The following is a 25,546-nucleotide window of genomic DNA, read 5'->3' as shown; positions in this document are numbered from 1 at the left end:
ATTCAATGACCTCCGCCTCCACCATCTTCAGAGGCAGAGAGTTCCAAGGTCGCACAACCCTCAGAGAAAAAATTTCTCCTCATCCCTGTCCTAAAAGGGCAATCCCTAATTTTAAAACAGTGCCCCCTAGTTCTGGAGTCACCAACAAGAGGAAACGTCCTTTCCACATCCACCTTGTCAAGACCGTTTAGGATTTTATAAACTTCAATCAAGTCTCCCCTCACTCTTCTAAACTCCAGTGAAAATAAGCCCTGTCTGTCCAGTCTTTCCTGGCTTCCAGATCAGTAATCCTGATCCGGAATTCCTCCAGCTGCTTACACTTTCTGCAGACATGCTTGTCCTGGATTGTCTTGGCATCCAACAGCTCCCACATACCACAGCTGCAACACCTGTCCTGCCATTGTTACTTATGCTATTAGTTAATTTACTTTCATTACTTTCTTAATTAACTTGGAATAATTTCTATGTATTGTAGAATTTACGGTGCTTATTAAATGCTAGTACCTCCTACAACTAAAGTTATACTTTAGTTACACAGATATGTGTTTTAGGTATTTATTTGAATTATTTTACCGTTACTTTATTTATGTTTTATTTATTTTAAAGTGTTAATTCTTTTAATAGATCTACCTTAACTCTGGTGTCCTAACTTAGCTATTAACACACTGTCCCTTATGCAAAACCCTTACTGGCCAATCAACTTACCAGTTTTCTGTGATGTCACTGTTGTTTTTTCACACAGTTTCTCTGCAGCTGAAATGGCTCTGGGTGACTGCCTCTGCTATGCTCCAGGTATGAAAGGCCGCGCTCCAATCCCTGGGCTGTATTTAGGGCGCTCACGTCTCCCAACTGTCTCCGCTCCGCTTCAGTTAGGTAGGAGACTCTTGAAGCTCGCAGGTGAAAAATGACCACTTGGGTGAGAGACTGGAGGCCAGTTGATCTGCTCCCCAGTAAGGGTCAGTACCTGCAGGAGGAGGGGTGGGGGTGGAGGTGGGGTTAGGTTGGAAGGGGGCAAGAAAGTATAAAGACTTCAAGACTTGCCGGTGAAAGGTAAATTGTCCATTGTAAATTGCCCCTAGTGTAGATAGGTGGTAGGGAATATGGAATTACTGTAGGGTTAGTATAAAGGGGTGGTTCTTGGTCGGCACAGACTCGGTGGGCCAAAGGGCCTGTTTCAGTGCTGTATCTCTAAATCTTTTGGGCCTCCTTATCTCGAGAGACAATGGATACGCGCCTGGAGGTGGTCAGTGGTTTGTGAAACAGCGCCTGGAGTGGCTACAAGGCCAATTCTGGAGTGACAGGCTCTTCCACAGGTGCTGCAGAGAAATTTGTTTGTCGGGGCTGTTGCACAGTTGGCTCTCCCCTTGCGCCTCTGTCTTTTTACCTGCCAACTACTAAGTCTCTTCGACTCGCCACAATTTAGCCCTGTCTTTATGGCTGCCCGCCAGCTCTGGCGAATGCTGGCAACTGACTCCCACAACTTGTGATCAATGTCACACGATTTCATGTCGCATTTGCAGACGTCTTTATAGCGGAGACATGGACGGCCGGTGGGTCTGATACCAGTGGCGAGCTCGCTGTACAGTGTGTCTTTGGGGATCCTGCCATCTTCCATGCGGCTCACATGGCCAAGCCATCTCAAGCGCCGCTGACTCAGTAGTGTGTATAAGCTGGGGGTGTTGGCCGCTTCAAGGACTTCTGTGTTGGAGATATAGTCCTGCCACCTGATGCCAAGTATTCTCCGAAGGCAGCGAAGATGGAATGAATTGAGACGTCGCTCTTGGCTGGCACACGTTGTCCAGGCCTCGCTGCCGTAGAGCAAGGTACTGAGGACACAGGCCTGATACACTCGGACTTTTGTGTTCCGTGTCAGTGCGCCATTTTCCCACACTCTCTTGGCCAGTCTGGACATAGCAGTGGAAGCCTTACCCATGCGCTTGTTGATTTCTGCATCTAGAGACAGGTTACTGGTGATAGTTGAGCCTAGGTAGGTGAACTCTTGAACCACTTCCAGAGCGTGGTCGCCAATATTGATGGATGGAGCATTTCTGACGTCCTGTCCCATGATGTTCGTTTTCTTGAGGCTGATGGTTAGGCCAAATTCATTGCAGGCAGCCGCAAACCTGTCGATGAGACTCTGCAGGCACTCTTCAGTGTGAGATGTTAAAGCAGCATCGTCAGCAAAGAGGAGTTCTCTGATGAGGACTTTCCGTACTTTGGACTTCGCTCTTAGACGGGCAAGGTTGAACAACCTGCCCCCTGATCTTGTGTGGAGGAAAATTCCTTCTTCAGAGGATTTGAACGCATGTGAAAGCAGCAGGGAGAAGAAAATCCCAAAAAGTGTGGGTGCGAGAACACAGCCCTGTTTCACACCACTCAGGATAGGAAAGGGCTCTGATGAGGAGCCACCATGTTGAATTGTGCCTTTCATATTGTCATAGAATGAGGTGATGATACTTAGTAGCTTTGGTGGACATCCGATCTTTTCTAGTAGTCTGAAGAGACCACGTCTGCTGACGAGGTCAAAGGCTTTGGTGAGATCAATGAAAGCAATGTAGAGGGGCATCTGTTGTTCACGGCATTTCTCCTGTATCTGACGAAGGGAGAACAGCATGTCAATGGTCGATCTCTCTGCACGAAAGCCACACTGTGCCTCAGGGTAGACGCGCTCGGCCAGCTTCTGGAGCCTGTTCAGAGCGACTCGAGCAAAGGCTTTCCCCACTATGCTGAGCAGGGAGATTCCACGGTAGGTGTTGCAGTCACCGCGGTCACCTTTGTTATTATAGAGGGTGATGATATTGGCATCGCGCATGTCCTGGGGTACTGCTCCCTCGTCCCAGCACAGGCATAGCAGTTCATGTAGTGCTGAGAGTATAGCAGGCTTGGCACTCTTGATTATTTCAGGGGTAATGCTGTCCTTCCCAGGGGCTTTTCCGCTGGCTAGAGAATCAATGGCATCACTGAGTTCCGATTTGGTTGGCTGTATGTCCAGCTCATCCATGACTGGTAGAGGCTGGGCTGTATTGAGGGCAGTCTCTGTGACAGCATTCTCCCTGGAGTACAGTTCTAGGTAGTGCTCAACCCAGCGGTCCATCTGTTTGCGTTGGTCAGTGATTATGTCCCCCGATTTAGATTTGAGGGGGGCGATCTTCTTGATGGTTGGCCCAAGAGCTCTCTTCATGCCATCATACATTCCTCTGATGTTTCCGGTGTCTGAGGCCAGCTGAATATGACTGCATAGGTGTTGCCAGTAGTCATTTGCGCAACGCCTAGCTGTTCTTTGTGCAGTACTTCTGGCTGCTTTAAGTGCTGCAGATGTTAAATCGCTGGGGGCTTTCTTGTAGTTCAACAGTGCAATGCGCTTAGCGGCTATGACAGGTTCCAGCTCTTCATTATGAGATTGAAACCAGTCTGCATTTCTCTTCGCACTTTTGCCGTAGGTGGTCAAAGCTGACTCATAGATGGCGTCTCTGATGTGGGCCCACTTGGTCTCAGCATCCCCTGTGGGAGTGTTTTGAAGGGCTGTTACAAGTGAATTTAGAAATTTTTGTAACAGCTGTGGGTGAGAAATTCTGCTCGTGGCGCGGGTGGCCCTTCTGCTTGGAATGATGCAACTTCTTGGGTCTGAGTCTAACCTTGCTGCACACCAGGGAGTGGTCGGTGTCGCAGTCCGCACTGTGGAAGCTGCGTGTGATTTGAACACTGTTTAAGGCGGCTCGCCTTGTGACAATGAGGTCCAGCTGGTGCCAACGACGCGATCTTGGGTGCCTCCATGAAACCTGGTGACAGGGTTTAGTGTGAAAGAACGAGTTGGTGATGCAGAGGTTATGATAGGTACACAACTCAAGCAGTCTCTGCCCGTTCTCATTCATCCTTCCAACGCCATAGCGCCCAAGGCAGGAGGGCCATGAGTCATGGTCGGCCCCAACCCTGGCATTAAAGTCCCCCAGCAGGAATAGGTGTTCGGTGTTGGGGATGCTGCTAATGATGTTATGGAGTTGTTCATAGAACTGGTCTTTAGCTTCAGGTGTGGAGCAGAGTGTTGGAGCATAGATGCTGAGTAGGTGTACTGGACCAGAGGTGGTGAGCAGTCAGATGGACAGTATGCGTTCCGAGCCATTTGAGGGAGGCTCTATCATGCTGAGCAAGGAGTTTCTGATGGCGAAGCCCACTCCATGCTGTCTTGGTTCTTCAGGATCCCTGCCCTGCCAGAAGAAGGTGTAGTCTTGCTCTGCTAGAGAGCCACTTAAATAAATAAATAATAAATCATAAAAATAGCACAGCTGTTTCAACGGGTTGTACAGAAGGTGTAAATTGGGTTGTAAACAGCTGATAGTGTAGCATTTGAGCAGCAAATTGTTCACATTAACAGGAACAACACAGATGTTTATTGGGTAATAGAATAAAAGTGGATGGACACAGAGGAAGGTAATCTAACACAGCAGTTACGACTAAAGTGTAACTGAAATAAACAATGCACGGAGTCTGCTCTTAGCCACTCCAGAAACCACCACTAAAATATAATAGTGCGTAAAGTGCAGCACGGCTTTTATCCTTGACACCATTGTGATAGGCCAGAACTTGACTTTGTGCGATGTTGCTAGCGAGTCGGTAGCCCATTTTCCATCTCTCCAATTTGCTATCACGTGTTCTACCTATGGCACAAAGTCAATATCTATCCCCTCACCACCCACCGCCCACCCCCAAAAAAAACAAATATTTTTACATCTATTTGATGTCTTTTAACACAAAATAGTGATTTATTAACAAGGCCACTGAAAATAAAGTCTGGAATGTGATCGCAAAACACTGGCAGAACTCCCAGAATTTTATAATAAAAAACAGAATATAACTTCTTCAGTCACTGTAATAAAGCAGTGGCTCGGATTATTAGGCATTCCGTTCAGTACAGTTTAATGAAAACCAGAAAATGTTGTCTGAAAGGATTCTTCCACTTTATCAAAATGTAACTTTTTTCTCAGCAAATGCCTGTTACTACAGGCACACTTGGTGTCTTTAAATGGTTTGCTGTATGTTTCTGACACTCTTGTCCCCATTTGGATATCTGTACCTCCTGCCAGCTTACTGTGTAAGGTACTGCTCTCCTCCTTGCCTTGCACTCTGTTTGCTTGTTCGCTCAAGCCAGACTCTTGCTCAGTTTCTTCTAGTCCCTTCGATAGTGAGGTTGATTATTCCAAATGTGCCCAGAGCCTCTCCCACGGGGAGAGCAATTGGCATACATGGTCTCTATATTATTGAAGGGGGAGGGGGATTTCCTGCTCCAAGCATTGACAGATGAAGCACCGTGGAACACAGATTCAGAAAATCAGGCCTACTGTCACAGTAGCCAGAGGATACAGCGAAACCCACCTCTGCCGCTGACTCCTCTATCTTTATGTACAGTTACCAGCTTCTCTCCTGCACGTTCATCTGCCGCCTCTATATCCACAGCTGTAACCCCCAGAAGGCTGATTGCTGCTCTATCCCTTTATCTATAACACGATAGAAACTATCCATAAATCTCACCATTATATCTCTTGCTATTTACAACAACAACTTGCATTTATATCGTGTTATGACTGAGGCAGAAGGAGTGCGCTATTTATTCTAGTCCCACTTCTCCACAGGTCACAACGTGTAATTTACATTTTCTCACTTACTGATACAGGCAATCATATACTTTATTTTTCCCGGAATAGAACACACTAACCAGGTTTCTTTAATGAACCACAAAATTAACAGTTTATTATAGAACAAGTCTTAACAAGTAATCAAGTAAAGCATAAGCACAAACTTTTAAATTTTAAAGTCCCAACATTAAATTATAAAGTTCCCTTTTTTTTTTACCTTCGCCCCTCACACTCACTCACGCATACATGTTAACCAAAAAAAGGGATTTTTAAAAAAATTCCGAGCTCTGTTACAGACAAAAAAACTTGGGCGGATTAATTGCTTATTTTTGAAGAAAACAGAATATGAGATATGTTGTTCCAAAACTGTTATACAGTCTAACTTCTGAGTACACACTAACTTGATTGAGTTTTTTGAGGAAGTGATGAAGATGATTGATGAAGGAAGGGCAGTGGATGTTGTCTATATGGACTTCAGTAAAGCCTTTCACAAGGTCTCTCATGGCAGACTGGTACAAAAGGTGAAGTCACACGGGATCAGAGGTGAGCTGGCAAGATGGATATAGAACTGGCTCGGTCATAGAAGACAGAGGGTAGCAGTGGAAGGGTGTTTTTCTGAATGGAGGGCTGTGACTAGTGGTGTTCTGCAGGGATCAGTGCTGGGACCTTTGCTGTTTGTAGTATATATAAATGATTTGGAGGAAAATGTAGCTGGTCTGATTAGTAGGTTTCCGGACGACACAAAGGTTGGTGGAGTTGCAGATAGTGATGAGGATCGTCAGAGGATACAGCAGGATATAGATCGGTTAGAGACTTGGGCGGAGAAATGGCAGATGGAGTTTAATCCGGACAAATGTGAGGTAATGCATTTTGGAAGATCTAATACAGGTGGGAAGTATACAGTAAATGGCAGAACTCTTAGGAGTATTGACAGGCAGAGAGATCTGGACGTACAGGTACACAGGTCACTGAAAGTGGCAACGCAGGTGGATAAGGTAGTCAAGAAGGCATACGGCATGCTTGCCTTCATCGGTCGGGGCATAGAGTATTAAAATTGGCAAGTCATGCTGCAGCTGTACAGAACTTTAGTTAGGCCATACTTAGTATATTGCGTGCAATTCTGGTTGCCACACTACCAGAAGGACATGGAGGCTTTGGAGAGGGTACAGAAGAGGTTTACTAGGATGTTGCCTGGTCTGGAGGGCATTAGCAATGAGGAGAGGTTGGATAAACTCGGATTGTTTTCACTGGAACGACGGAGGTGGAGGGGCGACATGATAGAGGTTTACAAAGTTATGAGTGGCATGGACAGAGTGGCTAGTCAGAAGCTTTTTCCCAGGGTGGAAGAGTCAGTTACTAGGGGACATAGGTTTAAAGTGTGAGGGGCAAAGTTTAGAGGGGATGTGCGGGGCAAGTTTTTTACACAGAAGGTGGTGAGTGCCTGGTACTTGCTGCCGGGGGAGGTGGTGGAAGCAGGTACGATAGCGACGTTTAAGAGGCATCTTGACAAATACATGAATAGAATGGGAATAGAGGGATATGGTCCCCAGAAGTGCAGAAGGTTTTAGTTTAGACAGGCATCAAGATCAGTGCAGGGCTGAATGGCTTGTTCCTGTGCTGTACTGTTCTTTGTTCTTTGTACACGTAGACAGGTCACTGAGATCTTTTAGAACAGTTCTTTTTGAGTGGCGTTGAAAAGTAATTTAGCAGGCTTTCTTCTAAGACTGGTAACGAGATGAAGTGACACAGTGGACTTCTCAGGGTCCTTCAGAGATGCTGGAAAGCATTGGTTGTGGTCCCTCCTTTTTACACTTCTTCAGCAGACTTGACTTTATCAGCTTCTCACTCCAGAAGGTAAAACACACATTGTCCCACAACCAAAAAGCTTGTGAGTTTTCTGTCCATCCCAGGTGCGCGCAGCTGCTACTGGACTTGTCCAATCAAGGGATGCTTGTCAATTCTCTGCCCCTGTTGCCAGGGTTTCTGTTCTATCTTTAACTTGAGTCATGTGACAACCAGTAACATTGTTGCCAATCCAGTTCCTTCAGTACCCCCTTGTTGGCTCTCTTTTAAAAAAAAATTGATCCAATATTTATTTAGTTTAACTATAAATTCCTTTAAAAATATTTTTTTTAAAACAATCACTTTCATAACAATAGTGCCTTTAACATAATAAAATGTCTCAAGGCACTTCACAGGAGCATTATAAGACAAAATGTGACACCAGGGCAAATAAGATATTGGGGCAAATGAGCAAGCTTGGTCAAAAGATAGATTTTAATGCTCCTCTTAAAGAAGGAGAGCGAGGTACAGTGGGGGAAAGATTTAGGAAGAGAAGTCCAGAGCTTAGGGCATAAGCAGCTGAAGCAATGAAAATCAGGGACATGCAAGAAGCCAGAATGGGGGAGAAGAGAGATGTCGGAGGGTTGGAAGGCTGGAGGAAGGAACAGGGAGAGGTGAGGACATTAATGGATTTGAAATAAAAGCAAAATACTGCGGATGCTGGAAATCTGAAATAAAAACAAGAAATGCTGGAACCACTCAGCAAGTCTGGCAGCATCTGTGGAAAGAGAAGCAGAGTTAACGTTTCGGGTCAGTGACCCTTCTTCGGAACTGACAAATATTAAAAATGTCACAAGTTATAAGTAAGTGAGGTGGGGGTGGGGCAAGAGATAACAAAGGAGAAGGTGTAGATTGGACAAGGCCACATAGCTGACCAAAAGGTCATGGAGCAAAGGCAAACAATATGTTAATGGTGTGTTGAAAGACAAAGCATTAGTACAGAAAAGGTGTTAACGGACTGAATATTGAGCAGCAGCAAGTGCAAACATGAAAAAAAACAATGGGTAAGCCAACTGAACAAACTAATATGAAGTGAAATAAATGCAAAAAAAAAGATTGTAAAATATGTAAAAAAAGAAAAAACAACTAAAAATGAAAGTAAAATGGTGGGGGGTGGTGGCTGTCATGCTCTGAAATTATTGAACTCAATGTTCAGTCTGGCAGGTTGTAGTGTGCCTAATCGGTAGATGAGATGCTGTTCCTCGAGCTTGTGTTGTTGTTCACTGGAACACTGCAGCAATCCCAGGACAGAGATGTGAGCATGAGAGCAGGGGGGAGTGGTGAAATGGCAAGCAACCGGAAGCTCAGGGTCCTGCTTGCAGTCTGAGCGGAGGTGTTCCGCAAAGCGGTCACCCAGTCTGCGCTTGGTCTCCCCAATGTAGAGGAGACCACATTGTGAGCAGCGAATACAGTACACTACATTGAAAGAAGTACAAGTAAATCGCTACTTCACCTGAAAGGAGTGTTTGGGGCCTGGGATAATGAGAGAGGAGGTAAATGGGCAGGTATTACACCTCCTGCGATTGCAGGGGAAGGTGCCATGGGACGGGGACAAGGTGGTGGGGGTAATGGAGGAGTGGTCCAGGGTGTCGCGGAGGGAACGATCCCTTCGGAATGCTGACAGAGGAAGGGAGGGGAAGATGCGTTTGGTAGTGGCATCACGCTGGAGGTGGCGGAAATGGCGGAGGATGATCCTTTGGATATGGAGGCTGATGGGGTGGAAAGTGAGGACAAGGGGAACCCTGTCATGGTTCTGGGAGGGAGGGGAAGGGTTGAGGGCAGAGGTACGGGAAATGGGCCGGACACGGTTGAGGGCCCTGTCAACAACAGTGGGGGGGGAATCCTCGGTTGAGGAAAAAGATCATACCAGAAGCACCGTCATGGAAGGTAGCATCATCAGAGCAGACGCGTCCTAGATGGAGAAACTGGGAGAATGGAATGGAGTCCTTACAGGAGTTAGGGTGTGAAGAACTGTAGTCGAGGTAGCTGTGGGAGTTGGTGGGCTTATAATGGATATTAGTAGAAAACCTATCCCCAGAGATGGAGACAGAGAATTCGAGGAAGGGAAGGGAAGTGTCAGAGATGTACCATGTAAAGGTGAGAGAAGCGTGGAAATTGGAAGCAAAGTTGATAATGTTTTCCAGTTCGGGGCGGGAGCAGGAAACGGCACCGGAAAAAGAGTTGGGGCAGGGGGCCTGAGTAGGACTGGAATAAAGAATGCTCGACATATCCCACAAAAAGACAGGCATAACTAGGACCCATGCGGGTGCCCATAGCGACACCTTTTACTTGAAGGAAGTGCATGGAGTTGAAGGAGAAGTTGTTCAGTGTGAGAACAAGTTCAGCCAGGCGGAGGAGGGTGGTGGTGGATGGGAACTGGTTGGGCCTCTGTTCCAGGAAGAAGCGGCGAGCCCTCAAACCATCCTGGTGGGGGATGGAGGTGTAGAGCGATTGGACGTCCATAGTGAAGAGGAGGCGATTGGGACCAGGAAACTGGAAATTGTCAAAATGACGTAGGGCATCAGAAGAGTCACAGATGTAGGTGGGAAGAGACTGGACCAGCGGAGAAAAGATGGAGTCAAGATAGGAAGAAATAAGTTCAGTGGGGCAGGAGCAGGCTGACACAATGGGTCTGCTGGGACAGTCCCGTTTGTGGATTTTGGGAAGGAGGTAGAAGTGGGCTGTCCGAATTTTAAAATTGATGCATTGCAAGACTGGGAGCAAATGTAGATCAGCAAGCACAGCTGTGATGGATGAATGGGACAGTGCAAGTTAGGAGACAGGCAACAGAGTTTTGCTTCCATAACCTTTATTTTCCTTCTCATTGTTGTATGACTCGATACAGCTGGTTCGATTACACATTGGTGCTATCACCTATTTATTTAATTTTACAGCTGGTGTAATCAGCATTGTGCATGTATGCTCCATGTTAACAGATAGCAATGAGGAGTAGGAACTGCCTCTTCCCACACTCGCCCAACACAACATAGGCCAGGGATTGAAGCTGATGATCTTCCTGCAGGTTCAATCCCTGACCCCAGCTGTAAAATTGTATAGATGACAGCACCAAAAGAAGAGGCTTGCAATGTTGCCAAAAAGGCCAACAAGAATAGTAAAGCTGAGGATTGGGAGAGTTTTAAAATCAGCAAAGGATGACCAAGAAATAGGTAGAGAGGGAGAAAATAGAATATCAGAGTAAACTAGCAAGAAATATAAAAGCAGATTCTAAGAGCTTTTACAAGTTTGTGAAAAGGAAGTGATTATCAAAAGTAAACATTGGTCCCTTAGAGGCAGATTAATAAGGAAATGACAGAGATATTAAACAAGCACTTTGTATCTGTCTTCACTGTAGAAGACACAACAAACTGGAAATTGTGGTGAACCAAGGGTTTAATGAGAGTGAGGAACTTAAAGTAATTAATATGAGTAAAGGAAAAATACTGGAGAAATAAATGGCACTAAAAGCCAACAAATTCCCCTGATGGCCTACATTCTAGGGTTTTAAAAAGAGTTGCCTGTAGAAATATTGGATGCATTGGTTTTAATCTTCCAGAATTCCCATAGATTGGAAGATAACAAATATAACCCCACTGTTAGAGAAAGGAGGGAGAGAGCAAATAAGGAACCATAGGCCAGTTAGCCTGACATCTGTAGTAGGGAAAATGCTAGAATCTATTAAGGATGAGATAAGACACTTGGCAAATTACAATATGATTTGGCAGAGTCAGCACTGTTTTGTGAAATAGAAATTGTGTGACGAAGCTATTAGAGTTTTTTTTGGGGGTTGTAACTAGTCCAGTAGATACGGGGGAACCTGTGACTGTAGAATATTTGGATTTTCAGAAGGCATTCTATCAGGTGCCACACAAGAGGTTGTTACATGAGATTCGGGGCTCATGGGATTGTGAGTAATAGCATGCATTGAGGATTGGTTAACGGACAGAAAAAGAGAGTCAGAATAATCAGATCATTTTTGGGATGAAGATATCTATGCAAGTGTAACATATCCAAGTTTGCTAATGATACAAAGCTAGGTGGGACAGTAAACTGTGAGGAGGATGCAAAGAGCCTGCAAAGGGATAAAGACCCAGTTAAGTGATTGGGCAAGAAAGTGGCAGATGGAGTATAATGTGGAGAAGTGTGAAATTATCCATTTTGGTAGGAAGAGTGGAAAAGCGGTATATTTTTTTTATAAGTTTAGAGGCTAGGAAATGCTCATATTCAAAGGGATTTGGGGTCCTTGCACACAAATCATAGAAAGTTAATACGTAGGCTCAGCAAAGGGGTTGGAGTAGAAGAGTGAGGAAGTCTTGCTGCAATAACATAGGACTTTGGTGACGCCATGGAGTATTGTGTAAAGTTTCGGTGCCTTAATTTAAGGAAGGATATACTTGCCTCAGAAGGGGTACAATAAAGATTTAATCTTGGGATGAGAGGGCCGTTCTATGAGGAGCGATGGAGTAGAATTGGCCTATATTCTCTGGAGTTCAGAAGAATGAGGGGCAATCTCATTGAAATGTGTAAAATGCTCAGAGGGCTTGACAGGGTAGATGCTGAGAGGCTAGTCCCCTGGCTGGAGAGCCTAAAATTAGGGGTCATAATGTGAGGATAAGGGCTCAGCCATTTAGATTAGATTAGATTAGATTAGAGATACAGCACTGAAACAGGCCCTTCGGCCCACCGAGTCTGTGCCAACCAGCAACCACCCATTTATACTAATCCTACACTAATCCCATATTCCTACCAAACATCCCCATCTGTCCCTATATTTCCCTACCACCTACCTATACTAGTGACAATTTATAATGGCCAATTTACCTACCAACCTGCAAGTCTTTTGGCTTGTGGGAGGAAACCGGAGCACCTGGAGAAAACCCACCCAGACACAGGGAGAACTTGCAAACTCCACACAGGCAGTACCCAGAATCAAACCCGGGTCCCTGGAGCTGTGAGGTTGCAGTGCTAACCACTGCGCCACTGTGCCTGAGATGAGGAGATGAGGAGAAATATTTCCATTCAGAGGGATGCGAATCTTTGGAATTTCCTACCCCAGAGATCTGTGGATGCTTAGTCGATGAGACTGAGATTGATAGATTTTCAGGCACTAAGGAATTCAATGGATATGAGGATAGGGCGGGAAAGTGGAGTTGATGTAGAGGTTCAGCCACGATCTTGTTGAATGATGGCGCAGGCTCATGGTGTCACATGGTCTAATCCTGCTCCTACTTCTCATGTTCTTATGTAAAATGATTTACAAAGATGAGATCAGAACTGACAGGTTATAACTGTTGGGTTTGAACAGTCTGGGGCTCTTTTCTCTAGAAAACACAAGGCTGAGAGTGACCTGATAGAGGGCTTTAATATTATGAAGGGATTCAAGAGGGTAGATGTAGAGATGCTTTGACTAGTGGGCAGAGTTCAAAACCAGGGGCCATAAATATAAGATAGTCATTAATAAATTCAGTAAGTAACTTAGGAGAGACTTCTTTACTCAGAGAAAAATGGGAATGTGGAATTTGCTACCACATGGACTAGTTGAGGTGAGCACCATATAAGCATTTAAAGGGAAGCTAGATAAGTACACGAGGGAGAAAGTAATAGAAGGATATAGAGATCAGGCAAGATGAAGATGGGAGGAGGCTCATATGGAACATAAACACCAGTAAAGATCTGTGGGCCGAATGGCCTGTTTCTGTCTTGTAAATTCTGCATCAGTGTTTTCTGCAGCATAAAGGTATGGGACCTCAGAATTTTGTCGTCTTTTATTTAATCACTGCATTCCCTGGACCCCTTTCCCTTCCCTTTTTTCCAGTATGCTGTGCTTTCCTTGTACAAACTTCAAATTGTTAATAGGCTTAATAAATCCAGAGTCACAAGAGCATCAATCGTGCAGATCAGCCGCTGAGAGAGAAAAAAAAACTTGGGAAAATTTAGCATTTTCTCCAAGGGCAGTCATCTTTTCTAAACATGCAGTGCTCTTCTGTAAATCAAAGTCACACGACAGCAAATTTCTTAAACGACTCCTGATTATGGTTCGGGGGCTGAACAGAGGGGTGGGAAGAAACATTTTGGCTGTTGGAGACTTGCTGTGCAACCAGCTGTGAAGTGCAGTGAAAGTGACCGCTTTTCAACCACCTGTTTTTCAGGGGCCTGGGTCCGAAGTGGAACAGGGGTGATTAAGAACGACAGGAGCCAGCTTACCTGGTCATACGTCGCTCCGCAGCTAGGCTACTGGGCTGCAGCCATGTTTCCGTTAACCCAAGGTAAGCTGGGTGAGTTTGTCGAAATCCTGCTTTTAATGAACAGAAACACTGAAATTGATCCTTTAGTGAGCAGATCAAGAACCAGGTATTGATTTCTGAGTAGTTCCTGCTGTTGAACCCGATCATTATACGGAATTCTATTTGCATTTAAAACGCGGTGCGTCCTGTGAATTTATTTAACAAGTGTTTGATTCCTGAGTTGTGCGCCCATGATCTGAAAGGGAACAGTACGACCTCCTGCTTCATTCATCAGGGATAAGTTTACTGGAGCGTGGGAGCATTAAAAAAAAATGAGTCAGATGTACACAAGGTCACTCAGACATCAGGCAAAAATAAATCAAAAACCTGCTTTGCAGAAGTTTTGGGCTTAATAGGAAAGAAAGACTTGCATTTATATAGCACCTTTCACAACCTCAAAGCATCCCAAGCAGCTTATGTTGTATTTTTTGAAGTGTAGTCACTGTTGGAACCCCAGCAGCCAATTTGTGCACAGCAAGCTCTCTCAAACAGCAGTGTGATACTGGCTGGATAATCTGTTCTTAGTGATGTTAGTTGATGGATAAATACTGGCGCGGGCACAGGGAGATCTCCCCTGTTCTTCAAAATAGTGCCATGGGATCTTTTACGTCCACTTTAGAAAACGGATGGAGCCTTGGTTTAACATCTGACAGTGCTGTGCTCCCTCAGAACTGCACTGGAGTGTCAGCCTAGATTTTGTCCTCAAGTCTGACTGAGAGGTAACAATACTACCCACTGAGCCATGGCTGGCACTGTCAAGTAAATGAATACAGTGTCGCAGAATATATATATTTAAAAAATAAATTAGTTACTTGCCAACTTTACTGCAATATAATAAAAACAAGAAATGCTGGAAATACTCAGCAGATCTGGCAGCATCTGTGGAGCGAGAAGCAGAGTTAATGTTTCAGGTCAGTGACCCTTCTTCAGAACTAAAGTTGGACCCTACCTCCACAACAATTTGTGGCACAGAATTCTACACTCTAACTATCGTCTGTGTAAAGATATTTTTTCTAATTTGCCTTCAATTCTTTTTGTGCCCATCTTCAATTTGTGTCCTCTTGTTATTATCTCACCAAGCAATTTACCTTGTAATCCTTCATAATCTTTATGAATTACATACATAAAGCCAGGCCAAGGTGCAGCAGGTATTTAATATCATATAAAATACATACAGTGCAATTCTAGTGTGCTGTACTTTGTGTGAAATGTAAATCTACAACAGTAAGGATATATGCATTAATAAGAGGAATCATAGACTCTTGCTTACTTCTCACCTCTGGTAGCTTACCAGATGGAGTCCAGACCAAGGGGACAGAATCCTAAAATTATATCTAGACCATTCAGTGGTGATGATAGGAAGCACGTCTTCACACACAGGGTTGTGGAAATCTTGAACCTTTTTCCCCCAAAAAGCTGTTGAGACTAGGAGTCAATTGAAAATTTCAAAACTGAGATTGATAGATTTTTGTTAAGAAAGGAGATTATGGGTTATGGAGTTAAGATACAGATCAGTATTGCTCTAATTGAATGGCAGAACAGCCTCGAGATGCTGAATAGCCTAAATTCCTGTGTTGTCCAATCATTGATGAAAACTAGGACTGAAGAGTGGAGATCAATGCATAGGTATCGAAACAGTGCATTCCATTCTGCATCTATCCCCCACTTCACCTGCATTGCTATGAAACATAGATTGTAGTTCAGATCTTTCCCAAGTGGCTTTTGAGAGCTTACTTTACTTCAGTGATTACAATTCAGAAGTACCTCATTGACTATGCAAGTAATTTGGGATGTCCTGAGCTCGTGGAGGCCGCATTATAAATCAAGCCCTTTTCTTTCTTTGGACCAATATGTGGACAAACATGCTGTTGGGGGGCCCACCTGGGTTACTTCTTCCAAAACACAAGTGAATGGTGTGGGTTGGGGGAGTGAGGCAGGCACTGTAAGGCCTTTCTGGATGAACAAACCATGATGGGCTGAATAGTCTTCCTCAGCCACATTGAGCAGGGATAATTCCGATGTTGGTATTCTGGTCAGGCAGAATATTTGCAGCACTCAGTACTAGCATGTGCTGGCTTCCCTTTCTTTGGGATTAAACTGAATTCATTTCCAAACCCCTGCCACGTGTCTCTCTCTATCTGCAACTATTGTTGAAAGGTAAAGCCCCAAAGAGTATACTTTGTGGATGTGTTGTTCTAAGATTGGTGTCAACTTCAGCAGACTGTTGGGGGACTGAGTTGCTCCCACACGGTTAGAGCCGAATCCATTCTGTTTAATTTTTCTGGTTGCCCTAAAGGTGCAATAGGGAAGCAGCTTATCAAGCTTTGAAAAGCAGTGCCAACTGAGAAAAAGAATGAGCATCACTGTCTCATAAAGAGCACCACATCTATATAAACAAAAAATACCTTCTATTGTTTGGGGAGCCAGAGAAAGCATCAATTATATTCATCACTGTTATGTCACATGCAGGAGGACATGACAGTGCATTTCATTGTCATTGCAGCATTGAGGGTGTGCTGCACTGTTGGAGGTGACATCTTTCAGGTGAAATGTGTAACTGAGACCCTGGGCTGGATTTTATGGGCCCCCCTGAGATGTTTTGGAGCTGGGGGTTGCCCATAGAATTGCAAGGGGAGGGGGGGCGGTGTTGGTTGAGGGCCCGTCACCAAGCGATTTTGCCCAGGGCAGGATAGGCTAATGATGGCCTTCCTGCCCAGAGGCCAATTGAGGCCCTGAGGTGGCCTAATACTGGGATTTAGCCAGGGGCTGGGAGTGGGTGGGGGGTGGCCTCCACCACTCGGGGAGGGCGCCTTGTAATACGAAGTGCCATCCCTGTGGGTTTGGCGGCTGGGTCCCTCCTCCATGGGCAATCTTTGGCCCCTGGATGACCCCAGCCGGCAAAACCTCCACCTCCATGGTCACCCCCTCCCCTGGGACTTCCCATACTCCCACCCTCGCTGGGGCCTCCCAGACTGGCCCCGGTGACCCCACCTCACTGACCTGGTCTGTGGTTCCAGCGCTGGGCCTGGGTATAAGGTCTCTGTAGTGCCAACAGTGGCCACTGCTCCCTGTGATTGGCTGGCAGCTCCTGGAGGCAGGATTCCCGTCTTTAAAGGGATGGTGATCCTGGCGTAGGGCACTTAAGTACCTGATCAACAGAAGATAGCGCGAGGGGGACTCGAAAAGGCCAAGGTGGGGTTCCCCCCATCTCTTTGACCCGGTGCCAGGAGACCTGCCATTGCCACAAAACCCAGCCCCCTGCCTGCCTTCTCAGGTGAATATAAAATACCCATGGTATTAACTTGAAGATGAGCAGAGTGTCCTGGAAAATATTTATTCCTCAACTAACACAAAAAACAGAAATTCTTGTCATTAATTCATTGCTGTTTTTAGGAGCTTGCTGTGCACAAATTGGCTGCCATGTTTCCTACATGGCAACAGTGATTATACTTCGAAAATACTTAATTGGCTGCAAAGCATTTTGGGATGTCCTGTGGTCATGAAGGGTGCTATATAAATGCAAGTCTTTCTATTACATCTTGTGTTTAGCTAAACAAACGGAAACAACATTGCCAAGCAAGATACGGCTGCCTCAAACAAATCTATATTTCTTTTCCTTTTTTTAAAGTACTGTGATGTTTTAAACAAAAACCTCAATCTTGTTGTATTAATCAAGCCGCCATATACCATAAATATGAGAGCCAGCTGAGAATCTGTTTGTCCCCCAAATGTGTGGCCTCTGAAAGATTGCCCCATTCCAATTCTTCAGCTAAACTAATTAAATATGTTGAACTTCATAAGCCTACAAGTGAGTAAACCCAGATGTTGTGTGGGTGTAACATTGAAGATTAGCGAAGTGGTTGGGGATTTACGACCAAGACTGCTGGATGCAGTACATTTGTGCATCTGATCTGTTTTCAGTCCTAACTTTGTGTTGAAGCTGTAAATGTACAAAAATTACATTAGGAATTGGGATTGGGTGGGGGAGTGGGGGGGGGGTGGAAATATGGAACAATCCATCTGTGTTGCAGTTCATGTCATGTTGTTGTTGTTCTAGTCATAGTCCCAGAGGACCATAGGCATCGCTCTCCATTAGAGAGAGACAGTGGTAATGTATAGCTTGACGGTCACCACACCTCAAGTGTGGGAGCAAGGCGAGGAGGCAGGACTCCATGAACTACCACATTCGGTACAGGGATTGAAAACGCACTGTTGGCATCTTTCTGCATCACACACTAGCCGTCTAACCAACTGAGCTAGCTAACCAACCAACCACCCGCCCTCTCCACCCCCCCCCCCCCACCATTGTTCATAAATACTGTCAATATTAATGATTGAATGCCAAACATATTTCAAAAGGGATTTGAATGTATACTTTGAAAAGGAAAACATATAGAGTGCTATGGGGAAAGGAGCAGGGATATGGGGCCAATTGGATAGCCCTTTCAAAGTGCCAGCACAAATATGAGGGGCCTAATGGCCTCCTTCTGTGCTCTAAGATTCTATAATTCTATATTTATATCATACTAAGTCTATGCAGTTGCTAAACCTGGACAAGAGAATGACGAGTGTAATTTCCAGCCGATTTTCACCTCACTAATATAAAATTGTTTCGTTAGACTTTGATCATTTTATTTGTTTTTTTTTGTGAATTTTGCACTCATCAAGGCAAATGGATGCTGGAGAATGAAATCCCTTTGCATGAAGCATTCCCACTTTAGGCATAGTATTTATCGAGGAAAACGCCAGCTGTGGCTATCTTTAACGTATCTTAGCCCCCATTCTCAGATTAAAATTTCCATTTCCCACACAAATCACTGAGAGTGAGAAAGGCTGTCTAATGGTGAGCTACAGACTATTTTATGCTGTGAACTCACACCTACCATAGATTGAGTTGGAACTGCCCAATCATATGATACATAAGATCCTAATAGCCAGACAAAATCTTCAATCCTAAGAGTATGGGCTGCATTTGAATATCAAGAGGTTTGCCAACAGTATTTCACAGGAATTAAAGTATTAAATTCTTCTTGGCTCCCCATTGTAGTGTTCCACTTCACAGAATCATACAGAACAGGAGGCCATTCAGCCCATCATGCCTGTGTCAGCTCTTTGAAAGAGCTATCCAATTAGTCCCACACATCTGCTCTTTTCCTGTAGCCGGTCAATTTTATTTTGCTTTTCAAGTATTTATCCAATTTCCTTTTGAAAACTAGTATTGAATCTGCTTCCACCACTCTTACAGGTGACGCATTCCAAATCATAGTAATTCATGTAAATATTTTCTTCTTATGCTGCCTCTGGAAATCTGTGTCCTCTGATTACTGACCCTGCTGCCACTAGAAGCAGTTTCTCCTTATTTACTCTATCAAAACTCTTCATTATTTTGAACACCTCTATTACAATATAGTGCGAGACGCACATGGGCTTTTTTGTCACTAAGAACGAGACCATCGATCAGCTGCCTCTGCCGCGTCTCTCCCTTCCACTAGCCCACCTGGCCAAACTTCCTATAATGCTCCCTCTGCCCTAGCCCTGAATTCACATCTTTCTCTAGTTTCTCTCCTATCTTCCCTCATGCCCTCTCCAAGCTCATCTTATCTATAAGACCCACCTCTTGTTCCCTCAACCCTATTCCCACCAAACTGCTGACCATCCCCTTCCCCTCCTGGTCCCCATGTTAGCTGATATTGCTAATGGTTCTCCTGTCTTTAGGTGTTATCCCTCTTTCTTTTAAGTCTGCCTTCATCACCACTCTCCTCAAAAAACAACTCTTGACCCCACCTTCCTTGCAAACTACAGTCCCATCTCCAACCTCCCTTTCCTCTCCAAAGTTTCTGAACATGTTATCTTCTCCCTAATCCATTCCCATCTTTCCCAGAAATCCATGTTTGAATCCTTCCAATCAGGACTCTACCTCACCAACACCTCTCACGACTCCTCCACTGTTGTTGAATTATCAGACTGCTTATCCAACATCCAGTACTGGATGAGCAGAAATTTCCTCCAATTAAATATTGGGAAGACTGAAGCCATTGTTTTTGGTCCATGCTCCAAACTCCATTCCCTAGCTACTGACTCTATCCTTCTCCTTGGCAACTGTCTGAAATTAAACTGGTCTATTCACAACCTTGTGTCATACTTGACCCTGAGATAAACTTCCGGCCACATATTCGCGTCACATATTCTCTCAGACCGCCTATTTCCATCTCCATCACGTCACCCGATTTCACCCGCCTCAGCTCATCTGCTGCTGAAATCCTCAGGGTGGGCTTTGTTACCTCTCGACATGAGTATTCCAATGCTGTCCTGGCTGGGCTCCCACATTCCACCCTACGTAAACTTGAGAACATCCAAAATTCTGCTGCTCGTGTCTTAACTCGCACCAAGTCCCATTCACCTATCACCCCTGTGCTCACTGACCTACATTGGCATCCGGTCAAGCAATGTCTTGATTTTAAAATTCTCATCCTTGTTTTCAAATCTCTCCTTGGCCATGCTCCTCCCTATCTCTGTAACCTCCTCCAGCCATACAACCCTCCAAGATATCTGTACTCATCTAATTCTGTCCTCTTGAGCATCCCCTATTTCAATCGCTCCACCATTGGTGGCTTTTAGTTACCTAGTCCCTAAGCTCTGGAATTCCCTCCCTACACCTCTCTGCCTCACTTTTCTCCTTTAAGACACTTTGACAAAGCTTTTGGTCATCTGACCTAATATCTCCTTATGTGGCTCAGTGTCACTATTTTGTTTTAGGATGCTCCTGTGAAGCACCTTGGGGTTTATTATGTTAAAGGCACTATATAAATATAAGTTGTTGTTGTTAAATCTCCCCCTAAACTTCTCTGCTGCAAGGACAGAAAATGCAGTTTTTCTAGCCTCTCCATGTAACTGAAGTCTTTCATCCCTGGTAATATTCTGCTATGCTGATTTAAACTAAGTAAATGTACTTCTGGGATTGTTGCATTTAACTAATGAAACAGCTGATTAGTTTAACATGGTCTCATTGGCCTCAGTCCCTTGGAGTTGGGAAGAGAAAAATCAGCCAAGGTTCAATACTAACATGACCCAGGCAAATACAATTCTTGCAAATAATAACTCTTATTAATAAATGCCGAGATCAGATTATCTGCACAGCATCTCGAGTTGGATCACGATACCACATTCTCAGCAGCTTTTACAGTTACTGTTTAAAATGTTTCTGACACATTATTAGTTACTTGCAGGGGCTGAGAGGCCTAGGGTTTTGCCCCAGTTTCCTGTTGAAATCCCTCTTCCACATTTGGCTTGAGTGAACTTCACAGCTGCAGAAATAAATGTGATTCCATTGTTGGAAACTCAAACTATAACCATGTAAAACTGGTGTAGCCATCCGGAAATCTGGCTTTAGTTGTTGCTTTGACTTGAGAAGATATTTCTTTTAAAGAATTGTAATGGAAATGTGGATTCTCTGTTTATAACGGAGAATCACCTCTCATGGACAAATCCTGACAGACGTCAGGATTAGATTCTCTACTTTAGGATACATGCTCTACACCAGAACTTTGTTTATGGTATCAACTAAAGTTGTTCAAAAAATATTTCAGCTGAAGGGATTTAAATAGAAAAGTTGCAGACTTGACCACATTAACATCTTAATTCTGGTGATATGCTGTGCATTTACTGGGAAAAATACAATGTATATGATAGAATTACTTTCTATAAATAATATCTTGGCAAGCTAAGATGTCTACTATACTGTATATATCCTACGTAACCTTATGATTAATATTCCACAGTGCAAACACTTAAGAAAGGCTTGTGCTAGCTGTAGAAAATAAATGAGGGATTTGGATGTATTTTTGGATACAGTGCAGTTTTCCAGTCTCTTACCCCCTTCCCCACAATTCCTTAGGTCAATACTTATTTGTAAACACCAACTTGTGATTAACTAGTAAAGTACAAAAGTTAATGATTAGGAAGTTAGGAGTAAGGAGGGAAAGTGGGCAGGACTTTCCCACCCAAAGGTTATTAGAAGGTAGAATGAGTCACAACAGAATGTCATTAAAGCAGATATTATAAATGGGTTCAAAATATGGTTAAATATCCTTCTATATAAAGAACTGATGGGGAACATGATTGGGAGGTGGTATTTTTCCATCAAAACCAGTTAGCTTTGTTTTCTTAGATAATCCTTCCCTGTTACTTGAAAACCTTAATGCTCACCCTCTAGCAAGTACTAATAAACAGGGCACGTGGAACACTTTCAAAGACTGGCACTGAATAATGTCATTTATGTCTGATTCTGTCACACTGGCTTTCCTTTGAAGTTTATTAGCTCATAACTCAGATCTTCACTGTTTGTTTACAGCTGCAGTCAACCCCTCGAGATTTGGAGACATCACAACCTACCACACCATATTTCTGCTAACCATTCTTGGAGCTATGGCTCTTTTGGTTCTGGTTCTCCTGTGCTTGCTTCTCTATTACTGCAGGTAAACCTTTGATCTTTTTGTTTCCTTTACAGTCAGCGTCTCATTTATTTTTTCCTCTCTTTTACCCCATTCACCCCATTATTCCCACTTCAAGGATCACTTGTTTCTTGGGTCCCTAACATTCAGAAGGGTGAAACATACCGGGCCAAAGATGTCTCCAAGAAAATCACTAGCCCTTCTGATTGACAAACCATGTTGGAGATGATAGGGGAAGTTGCAATCTTCTTCTCCCCACTTCAATATGGAAAGCCCTGCCTCAGCTCAGATCTTTCACTGAGAACTGATCAAAAGTATCGAACTGAGGCATGGCAATCTAAATGTGCAACCAGCCAACTGACTCTTGCTAAAGCTACATGCAACTATTGACTTTACAGCCAAATTAACTTTGTAGTTCTTGACTATTAAATTTCACAAGAGGCTACTCTATTGTCAAATTTATTTATTTTTCTACAGCAAATGTGCACTCCAATCTCCAGGTGCCAAAAGTGTGTTCCAAATTCTTCATTAGTGTGTTGTATACCTAAACAGAGACCTAAACAGGGTGAATAATTCTGAGACTTGAAATGCATAATTTTATTTGTGGGCTACCGAATTTGATGAATTGATTGTCCAACAGGCTACCAGTGCGAGGGAAGAAAATCTGTTGATAGCCATTGTGTTCACCTGGTAGGATTGGCACTGCCGTCTTGTTGTGAGTTTCAGTGTGTGCTGAGTTAACTTCCTGTGCTGGAGCAACAGTTGGAATGCTACAAATGGCCTCAGCACCCGTGGGCTTCAGAGATCGGAGAGAGGGAAAGATGGAAATACCTGCCTCAAATTGCTGTCTAGCAAACTGTAGTTTAAAAAGTGTACATGTGAGAACAGGTTTGGGTATCCACAGTTGAATAGCCCGTGACTCACTGTACAGACTTGGGAATGAAGAATGACCACTTGTTTGAGGTCCCATCATGCTGTCACCATTCTTGCAATTATACTCCAGTAAGAGCAGTTAAACTGGAGTGCATAGGAACCAGAACAATGGTGGGCTAGAATTCCGAGGCTGGCAGGGGATGGGGGTGGGGGTTGGAAGTGGTGCATGGCAACAGCACAATCAGGGATAATAGGTCAGAATTCGGGGCAACATCCAGTTCTGCTGGGTCTTCATTCTTTTTTTCTCCCCACTGCTAAATTCTGCTAGAAGAGAGGGCAAGCCCTTTTTGCATTTGAAGCCCCTTCTCAACCCCTCCCTTGGAAACATACCAGAAGGCAGCACAGTGGCGTAGTGGTTAGCACTGCAGCCTCACAGCTCCAGCGACCCAGGTTCAATTCTGGGTACCGCCTGTGTGGAGTTTGCAAGTTCTCCCTGTGTCTGCGTGGGTTTCCTCCGGGTGCTCCGGTTTCCTCCCACAGCCAAAAGACTTGCAGGTTGATAGGTAAATTGGCCATTATAAATTGCCCTAGTACAGGTAGGTGGTAGGGGAATATAGTGACAGGTGAGGATGTGGTAGGAATATGGGATTAGTGTAGGATTAGTATAAATGGGTGGTTAATGGTCGGCACAGACTCGGTGGGCCGAAGGGCCTGTTTCAGTGCTGTATCTCTAAATCTAAATCTCTAAATCTAAAAATCTAAAGAGGGAGCACGGGTCAGATATTTATCTCATCAGTTTGCCCTTCAGTGCTAAATCTGCATGAATCACGCCACACACCTGATACTTGTGTCCTAGCTCCTTATCTTGTGGGGCCTGTAACTTCATCCAATGCCCGATTCCATCGGATGTGGGCAACTTTGAATTAGGATAGTGTCATGAAGACCCCACCTGCCAAGAATAAGGCATATTAATTCCATCATATTAACATTAATTTTAAACTGTTGCTGGAATGAAGAAATGACTTGTTTAAGATGATCAGCAGTGGCTGGAAAACATTTGCATACTAAGAGACTGTGCCTGGAGACAATAGAACGGCTCCCTGATCCAATTAGCCCACCTGGATTTTGATCACCAGACATTGAATGTGTAAGAGAGCCAGCATTCCAGGGTGTCTGCTAAGATGGAGAATCCACGAATGCAGGAGTTTGTGAAAACAGCTAGTGGCATGACTAACTTGCTGGCCCAGGTTTTTGTTTGAACTGCTCACAGCACAGTTTGGGAGATTGCAACTGAATTTTGAAGAAGTGACTCTCCTGGCTAGCTCGCACGCTCTCTCTCTCTCTCTCTCTCTCTCTCTCTCATGAATCTCCGGATCCAATGAAGTCACTTAAACTTAAAGAGAGAAAAGACTCCTGCATCCAAACAAATTTTAAAGCTTGCACTGGGCCCCAACAAAACAGCAAGACTTACCTGCAATCAAAGACTCTACATCGAACTCAAAGGACAGTAAATAAATCCCAGCTATTGTCTCAAACTTTTCCCCTTTCTACTTTCCTGTCTCTATCTGCATGTGTGTTTATCGCGTATGCATGCTAGCGTGGTTGCGTCGCGTTTTCGTAGTCGTTAACCAAATTAGAGTTTAAGGTTAATAAACTTCCATCTTTCTTGTTTAAATCTAAGAAAACCTATCTGGTTGATTTCTTTGCCTTACTATTGCAGAGCAGTGAACAAGGATTCACTGAGGGGGAACTAAAAACACTGTTTTTAAAAAATTCAATCCTGTTACAGTTAAACCAGGCAAAGGCTGAGAGGAACCCCATAACCCATTTCTCACCTGGTCGTATCCATAGTTATAGAGTCCTCAGCCTGAACGCCTGGCCTGTTAACACTGCTGCATGGTGGCACTTTGTTCATCTTGTACTACCTCCCCTCGCCCTGGGCAAGCTGCCCCAGTTAGGCCACTTCGAGGGTAGCAGACTGGGTAAGGGTGGCAGATCTTGCCGTAAGTGAACTAGTTGTGGTTCACCGACAATCCAACAGCTTCACCTTATTGATAGCAACCTTTTATTTCAAGATTTAAAAAAATTAAATTCAAATTCTCTAAATGCCATGGTGGGATTTGAACTCTCATTCTCTGGTTCGATTCATCCACCCTTTGAATGTTGGCCTTGCAACATAACCATTACGTTACCACACCTATACACAAGAGGTGTTCTTTGGCCTCCTTGTCTCGAGAGACAATGGGTGAGCGCCTAGAGGTGGTCAGTGGTTTGTGGAGCAGTGCCTGGTGTGGCTATAAAGGCCAATTCTAAAGTGACAGACTCTTCCACAGGTGCTGCAGATAAAATTGGTGGTCGGGGCTGTTACATAGTTGGCTCTCTCCTTGCACTTCTGTCCTTTTTCCTGTCAACTGCTAAGTCTCTTCGACTCGCCACTCTTTAGCCCCGCCTTTATGGCTGTCCACCAGCT

At 44.3% G+C, this 25,546-nt stretch overlaps 1 protein-coding gene across 4 annotated transcripts in view; it reads left to right on the top strand.

Annotated features, from left to right (window-relative positions):
- The window catches only part of fam171a2a (family with sequence similarity 171 member A2a), a 305,765-nt gene that overhangs the window by 267,701 nt on the left and 12,518 nt on the right, over positions 1 to 25,546 (top strand). For 3 of the 4 annotated variants that reach the window (XM_068013226.1, XM_068013231.1, XM_068013230.1), the window contains 2 exons: positions 13,619 to 13,735; positions 22,104 to 22,227. In XM_068013226.1, the coding sequence (XP_067869327.1) occupies positions 13,619 to 13,735; positions 22,104 to 22,227 (241 nt within the window). The remainder of the gene's footprint in view (positions 1 to 13,618; positions 13,736 to 22,103; positions 22,228 to 25,546) is intronic. The other variant, XM_068013227.1, reaches the window with a different exon arrangement.

This window comes from Heterodontus francisci, chromosome 33, assembly GCF_036365525.1.
Source record: "Heterodontus francisci isolate sHetFra1 chromosome 33, sHetFra1.hap1, whole genome shotgun sequence".
NCBI classification, from domain to species: Eukaryota; Metazoa; Chordata; class Chondrichthyes; order Heterodontiformes; family Heterodontidae; genus Heterodontus; species Heterodontus francisci.
Note: the sequence above shows the minus strand (reverse complement) of the source record. Positions and strands in the feature narration are given on the sequence as shown.